Raw genomic sequence first — 8,741 nt, forward strand, 5'->3', positions numbered from 1 at the left:
TTAAGTCTACCTACGTGGATGAGGATAAAAGTTCCTTTATGTTAAAACAGGTGGTATGTCAAACTTCAAGTTCATTTAGTTATTTTACCGTGATTGTTTGACATACATCTATAAATATATCCGAATATTAAAAAAACTTTCACATTTATAATATTTGTTGGTACAGTCAACTTTAATGTAGAATGCTCACAATGTAACCGACTTTTATTGTAGCAAAACCAGTTATTTTGATAAAGCTAAACTACTGAACCGATTTTGATAAAATTTCTAAGGGTCCAATATGTAAGTATATTTTCTTAGGTAAAAAAGAATTTTCCAAATTGATTTACAACTGATGGAGTTATATAAGGTAAGAAATATAGAAAAATTCAACCTTCTTTTTGAAGCTTCAAAATGTACGTGTATATGTTAAAATGTTAATGTGAAGAAAGGGGACCACATTTAGGCTTTTAGCATTCAAAGTTGTTTCTTTAAAACCTTTTGGGGGTAATTGCATAAAGTTTCGTTACTGTCGATTACGAAGTATTAATGTGACATACGGTCATACAGATAAAGACGACAAATTAAAAGGTTCTCGTTTATTTGCATTAACAATTAATTAATTAAAGAATTTGTTATATCATTCCGTGGGCGTACTCAAAATTGTTTGTGATTAATTCTATTCAATCTCTTAAAACCCACGTGAAAAACATTTAAACCAACCAAAGGAAAATTAATTTTAGTCAACAATCAATATTTACCAGTCGCATGGCGAAAGATAATAGAAAAGATAAATCCTACATATCGTAGTTACGTAAAGAAAAAATCTGCTGCGTGTTTGTTTGCGCTGATTAATGTTTGTAACTATTTCTAAGAATTTGATATACGTATGTAGTTATCTAGCGAAATTTGTTAGATATATTGTATTATAGAGGGACAGTTATAGTAAATGAATAACGGAAAATATGAGTAACATCGATCAGCAATAACTAGATTCACAGTCCCCCTTATTATTATTTTATTAAGCGATTTTATTACAGGGCTTGAAAAGAAATACAGTACGCATATTGAACGTGTATTTGTTTTTTGTTTTTATATATTATTATAAACTGGTATGTAATTTTCTGCTGAAAATTGTTAGATGTACTCCTATTATAGACGTTCCTCTATGATTGTCTATCCATAGTGAATGAATAATAGAAAGCATAGGTAACATCAATCACTAATAACTAGATTCACAGTTCCCTTTTAAGCGTTTTAAAAAAGGAGTTCTTAATACGCCTCGTTGTTGTTTCTATACCTATATATATTGTGTATTATAAGAACAGTAATAGTGAAAAATATTAAAAAAAAAAACATGAGTTAACATCGATCACTAATAATAAGATTGCGAAACCCTTATAGACTTCAAGGAAGAGGTTTCGACATCTGTTTTTTTTTTTGTAACTACATAACTCTAAATATTTTTTACAAATTTTGTAATAATTATTTTTATTCCGATAATCATTTTTCTATTGAGTTTACTCGTGTTGGTTATATATTAATTTTATTAAGATTTAAAAAGCGGTTTTTTTTAGAAATAAATCCTAAATTATAAATTAAAACAGATAAGACCTTTAAGTTGACCAGGATGTAACAAGGATAAACAGCACCTATTTCGATAGTAATGCTAATAAACAAAATGCGACAAGCAAGAGAGCACCCACGTCAGCTCTTGGTTGCTGTTTTAGAACACCCACATGAGCATCTGGGTAAAGATTTGGGTGCTATTTTAGTGAGGACGTTTGTTTGTTGGACGCTGTTCGTGAATCTTGTTATTACAGATCTAAGAGTAACAATGGACGAGACAAAATCGTATTTTGTATAGTTATTTGTTAGGTAGATATTTTATGTAAATAAAAAGCGCCAAGACTGAGCATGGAATGTAAATCATTGATAGATAAGATGTAAGATACACTTTCTATAGGACAACAATGGTATAAGACAGTGACGTACGTTGAGCGAAAAGTTCCACGCCTCTCGTCACTACGTCAAGACCTTTAAACAAACAACTCTACGTAATTTTGCACTCGACGTTTTCCGTGAGCATTAAACTTTTCGCGCGTTGATCATTATTTTCACTGCAAACAAACTCGCTATATTACTGGTTTATTGTGAAATTCTTATGTTCATATTGATATGACGACGTTTATTATATTAAATTCTTGAATCAATGCTGTCAAAATCATGGGACTTTACGTCAGTTGCGAAACCTTTAATTTTGTAGAGTAAGACTTCGTTACTTCAATGTGTGGACGGTTCAATTGTATACGCAGCGTGAAATAATTTCAATGATATCTAATTATAGAAGATAGATTAACGATTGCCGATTTATAAAAACTTGTCGCATATAAAATTGACGTATGATATGTAAATACTGAACTGCACTGACTATAGTTTAGCATAAACATTATCCGGACTGGTTCTTAGGTACCATCATGCTTCCGACGGCTGCGGCCGTGCCGCGAGTTGTCTCGATCGATTATTCGATCGACTCCGGATCAAAAACATTGGTCGATGGAGGTAAGAACGAACGCAACGACAATTTGGAAATAACGGTTTTCTATTTGAACGCGTCGATAATATAATCAATTATTAGCACATACAGATTACGTTTAGCAGTAAAAAGTGTAAGGTATTGGATTTTTTATTACTAATAATGCAACGATATACTATCATCTCACCCCATTTCATGTTATCATCATTTGTCAATAACAAACACACAAAATGTGGGTTCTATATGTTGTTAAGTACCTATGTACCTATCATTACTTATTAATTAGATCATTTATTCAAATTCAAATGTTTTATTATTTATTGTTACTAAAGTAAGAGTTTACCTTTAATGGTGATTTTAAATTCTATGCCAAATTTGAGCAAATTAATTGCTACTTTATAGCTTTACAGAATATTTCTCACTATTCCTTCAGAGATTACAGCTGAAAACATTTCAAGTAAATAATGAAACGTTTGATTTTGCTAAATGATCGCACAAATATGCTCTGTTATAGTTAAAATGCTTAAATTCGTATTTGTCGCCACGGCTATGTGAATGCAAGGTGTTATAAAGAATTGTACCATTAACAATTCTTCAAATTTGATACATTTAATAGTTTTAATGACTATTTTTGTAGTGCACAAGAATGCCGTTTAAGAGTTAATTAAAATACATATTCTCGGTAATGACATGTTTAACGTTATAATTATGATGAGTTACTGATATAGGATTTCATTACCTTACTTCATTATAATTGCTCAAAATTATAGTGTTGTTCCTACATTTATTTTTTATTTGGCCTTTAAATATTCACATTTCTTTATTAACCAATGTAACAGATTTCGTCACACAATGGCAAGTCAATATTTACATTGTGATTTTAAAATTAATAATAATAATAATAACAAATAACTACATTTGAAATATAAAATAAATAAAGTTTTAAATTAATTACAATACATGCCTATATAGGCATTGTAATTTTATATCAATAATGACGAATACGAAGTTTTAAAATTTTAAAATATCAGACTTATTGCAATTAAAAATATATAAATAAGTTATAATTTAATATAATATTTTAGCAATAACAGATTTTCATTAATGAAATATAAAAAAAAAAACATAAAAAATAATATTCAATAAAAATAATAGGCAATAAAGCCTATCTATGATTTATTTTTTATTTTTGCATTAATTTATATTATGTATGTTACATATCACCCTACCTATATTATATAGTGACACAACAAAATCATAGCGAGGCCAAAACTTCTATAAAAACAATTTTTTTTAAATATGTGTATCAAACAAAAAAAAAATACAAATTATGTATCAAAGAGTATATTGATCTACCCAGCTAATCCTGAGAAAAGATGACACACAAACGTAAGTGGTTACTAACACAAACACAATTTCTTATGTTAAGAAATGACGTATTTGTTTTTCATCTAATGACGTCATAAAAGAATAAAATGTGAGTTATTTGTATTTCACAAATTGTTTTTAGATCAAGAAAGCCGTGGAGTCAAATCGTATTTAAGTTTGAATGACGGAGTAACTTCAAAGTAGCACTGTGTTTGTAAATTTCATTTGAGCATTATTTATAGATTACATTACATATTGATAAATATAGATATAAAAATAACTAGATTCAAATTTCCATACAAATGTTGTGTCTTTAAATTTAAATTCACTTTTATGTAAAAGTTAGTTTAATTAATATAAATTTAATTAAATAAAGAAATCAGTAGTTTATATCAGGACAAAATACAAGTGAAGTTATTTATTTATTAGATGTTGTATTTTTCAGAAAATTTGTATAAATACCCCATCACGTTTACATATAAACTTCACTGGATGGTTCGAAATTAGTGCATAATTTGGTGAAATGCACTCTATTTCCAGTGTTGTTTTTTATCAACGACTATATGCATGTACAATGCAACTGTAATAATTAATAAATTTTGGAATTTTTTAAATATATAAAAAAAAAATATTGCTCAATTGAACATAGACGTAATGTCGAGCATGATTTATCTAAGGGAAGGTTAATCGTAATACGTAAATGTGTGTCCTGTCCTAGGTCGTACTATGTTATGTAATTTAATTACTATTAAAATTTGATCACCTTCAAATTGTGGAATGCATGTGTCGAATGAATTTGTAAGGGAAAAGGGTTCGTGTTCAAAATACATTTTACAAAGAATAATGCAAGTAAATGAAATTAAAAAGTACCTGTTTATAAGCGTTTGAGTTTAATATATGGGATAAGAAGTTGTTCAATGAATCTTTAATCTCACTTGTATTTTTTTGCAGGTATCACGTGAGGGAGAACAGAGAACCGAAGGGTGTGCTAAAATTATCAGAACTTAATGTATGCTTTGCTCCAGCGAAGATTGGCCATATGAACTCCATGCAGTTAACATTCATGAAAGATGGCTCCACAAGACATATTTACGTATATCACGAGGAGCCAGAGGTTATAAACAATTGGTAAACATCTATTTAGATTTGCATATTTTTTCTTCAATGTCTTAATTAATATATTGACGTTCGATCTCACTAATATAAGATGGAAGATTGTAAATTCCTATTAGATGAAAAATTATAAATAGAAGTAGTTTTAATATTCTTGCTCCAATTTATAAAATAATAAAAATAATACATTTGAGAGTTATAATTGTAGAGAATTACTTCTTGAACCATATCTAATTGTCTCGTGCAAACCCTCGTTTATTTTGTATAGCGAAACAATTCTGAGTACCACTCTATATTAAGCAAAAGATAATTAAAAAAAAAAAAAAAATAATCATAATTTTATCATTTACTTTTCCACACTAAGCAACTGTACAAGTTATACATTTTCTAAATAAAATCCCTTTTTAAAAATCATAACATTCAGCAGTCCGTGACTTATATAATAGAGCTATTAAAATACCTTAACAAATTTATTAACGATCTAATAAATATATGTAGTCATTAGTAAATCGTTAGTAAAGTTGTCGTAGTAGTAGGGACTTCACATTTTGATTGCTGTATAATTTATGTCAATTAGGATACATTATTAGTATTTACTAAGTTCATGACTCATTTAGGATTATTTTCTAAGGGGGCTGGCCCCTAAAACGCCCATATGTATTCTCAGACATGTCTGTGCATAGCTGAAAGCTACGCTCGCGTTTTGGGGTGGGTACCATAGAATTATAGGGTGAGCACGATCCACCTGGGCCCCTTAAATACGTCTATACTAACGATCCGCCCCGGCTTCGCATAGATGAAATATGCTAAAGTTTAATTAATAACTTAGTAAAATTTAATTAATAAATATAAAATGTGTAATAACAACGAAACTGACATCAAAAATCGTTGCGTGGTTTAGAAGTAAACGGTGAAACAGGCGTGGACAGATATTTTTGTTTTATCAACCGACTTCAAAAGAATAGAGAAGACTTCAAAAGAAGGAGGTTCTCAATTCGGTTGTACTTTTATATTTGTTGCCTCATAACCCCATTAGTTCTAAATCGATTTGGAAAACTTTTATCTAAAAGATCCTATAAAAATGTTAATAAATTCGATTCAATAGGTTACTTTTTTAGATCAAAACAATTGGCTTTATCACAATTGAAGTCGGTTTTTTTGGTGGTATCACAATCTGTAAATATAGTAAACAACGAATATCAGTTACCTGGCGCCTATACAATCTCAACTTCATATAGAACTAAAAGTCGCCATGTAATACATCTTCTTTTCATTTAAGAGTTTCCTCTTTAACAACAGCAACTAATTCATGCATTCTCTTCCAGCCAGCTCTATTCCAAGCCATATCGTTGACCTCCCTATACGACGTGACATTTAGTGTTTCTTTTATCTGTCCCATGTAGCTATTCGTCGGTTCTATGTACAATAATACATCACGTGATATTTAATTGGTTTATAATCTTACGAGGTTGTATAAATTGTTTTAAATAGGTATACAGCAATACGATGCGCGCAATTGCATCTTCTACAAGTGGCTTTCCCATCTATGCCGCAATCGGAGCTGGTGCTCCGTCTTCCGAAAGACTTTGCCCGTGAGGGTTGGCTTTGGAAGACTGGTCCCCGACCTTCGGACGCGCACCGTCGCCGCTGGTTCACGCTGGACAACAGGAAGCTGATGTATCACGATGAGCCCCTCGATGCGTACCCTAAAGGAGAAATATTTGTAGGTGAGTTGTTGAAATACATTTAGCTATTTTTAACTACCACTTTTTACGGTATGTATATATTACTTTTTTCCCGCAGGTTTGCTCGCGTGCATTAGTATATACAGTAGGCATGGGTGAGGTGGATACCGATCCGATATTTATATATTAAGTTAGTCTGGATAATAATGACGCAAAAAGTTGTCATCTATTTCGATATCGCTCGTATCGGTCGAATATCTATTTTCAAATATGTTTAAAGTCTGTTATCCAATATTATTTTTTAGATAAACTTTTAACATATTCGTTATTGCACCAATATTGTCTATTGTAACTAAAATATATAGATATTGATTAATATACAGTATCTTACGTGTTAAATTAGGTTTCGTGTACCAAATACCATTCAAATCCGTTTTGCAGTTTTAAATATGTATATCGCTTGTCTAATACTCATACTAGTTAGTTTAAGACTAGATGGCAATGTGTAATATACCGAATTGTATTTATATAAATAATATATATATTTCAGGACACGAATCGAACGGCTATCACATTAGAGTATCGAATACGGGAAATGGCTGCAAGGAGGCCCGTTTTCCATTCCAATTAGTGACACCAGATCGAATATTCTGCCTCGCAGCCACCACGCACGATGACCGCTCCGGTTGGCTGGCAGTCTTACAACAAACCATCAAACGACCACTCACGCCTCAAGACTCTACAAGTGAGTATTATTTACTTTGTTATAAAAATCATGTACTTCGGTACCCCTATCCTATTTGTGTTTCTACCGTAATACAGTTGTTTCAGTTTAAAGGGTGGGATATGGCAGTAAAATAAGAAATTACAGGGTTTTTAATGAATGATAATGTAGTAACCCTGCCTGCGCTAACGGTATACGTTGGCGTGGTACCAGTGAGAGATGATAGGTGAAAATGAAAAGGCAGGTCAGTTAGCCCATAGAAATTACAGGATAGGGAAGCATAACACATTTGTCCTCAAAAATGATAACACGTGAAGTATATCAAGAGTATCACAGTAATGTTCTTTGATGTGCAAGTCTGTAGGCAATGGTTCCACTTTCCATCAGGTGGGTCGTCAGCTTATTTGATAGAAATTACTTAAAAAATATATATTGAAGCCTATCTGTATAAAGACAGAAACAGAGGGAAACAAATATCGTTTACGTGAATATCTCTATCCTACTCGTGTTTCAGTCTTCATGCAGCTGTCCTTGTACGACTGTATTTCTGTTTGGAAGGAAAATCTTTTTAATGCATGTAATTATAATACAACTGTGAGAGAGACTTAAGTTCAGCATTGCATGAAAGACGGGTTGTAATGAATATGATGATGGTATGCCAAGTATAATATATAATATATATGTATAGTTGGGTTATATATATAGATAGCAAGATATAGAATTATAACAACGTATCACAAATCGGGGAGTTCTTTTTATGCAACTAGAAACAACAAACAAGCTAATGACCCATCTGATGGAAAGTGGTAACCGTCGCCTATGGACAAACACTCCTTTATCTTTTTACTTTAACTTTGACTAGTTGTATTCAGCGGCTTTGTTTATATGAATCAGTATATAAAGTCCTATTTGGTAAGTTAGGATATAATCTACATCTATACCAAATTTCATTCAATCCGTTTAGTAGTTTTTGTGTGAAATAGTAACAAATATTCATCCATTCATCCATGCTTACAAACTTTGACGTTTGTAATACTAATAGGATTTTATAATAATAATAGAATATAACAATTTGTTAGTGTGTCAAATATCTATTAGTAAATGTCGCAAGCTGCGATCTTCTTTAATGTAGCATTCCATTATAGATACAAGTAATAAATGACCAATGGAAAAATAACCGATTGTTAACTAGATTGGCATAACGACTTTGACCTTACGGCACTTAATAGATAATAGACTAGTCTATAAAAATCTTCCAGATGAATTCTAACCCTTTCTATTCATAAAAACTTGTAATAAAATAAACCTACTTTACTTACCTACTCCATTGGAACAT

At 31.0% G+C, this 8,741-nt stretch overlaps 2 protein-coding genes across 3 annotated transcripts in view; one reads left to right on the forward strand and one right to left on the reverse strand.

Annotated features, from left to right (window-relative positions):
• Positions 1-8,741, reverse strand: part of LOC113521293 (WW domain-binding protein 11) — a 328,701-nt gene that overhangs the window by 48,565 nt on the left and 271,395 nt on the right. The window lies entirely within an intron of this gene.
• Positions 1-8,741, forward strand: part of LOC113521278 (arf-GAP with dual PH domain-containing protein 1-like) — a 42,339-nt gene that overhangs the window by 24,970 nt on the left and 8,628 nt on the right. The window contains exons 4-7 of one of the 2 annotated variants that reach the window (XM_031912731.2): positions 2,449-2,541; positions 4,835-5,011; positions 6,488-6,723; positions 7,232-7,426. In XM_031912731.2, coding sequence (XP_031768591.1) covers positions 2,449-2,541; positions 4,835-5,011; positions 6,488-6,723; positions 7,232-7,426 — 701 coding nt within the window. The remainder of the gene's footprint in view (positions 1-2,448; positions 2,542-4,834; positions 5,012-6,487; positions 6,724-7,231; positions 7,427-8,741) is intronic. The other variant, XM_026906766.3, reaches the window with a different exon arrangement.

Source organism: Galleria mellonella, unplaced genomic scaffold (genome assembly GCF_026898425.1).
Source record: "Galleria mellonella isolate WM207_F2 unplaced genomic scaffold, CSIRO_AGI_GalMel_v1 utg55, whole genome shotgun sequence".
NCBI lineage: Eukaryota > Metazoa > Arthropoda > Insecta > Lepidoptera > Pyralidae > Galleria > Galleria mellonella.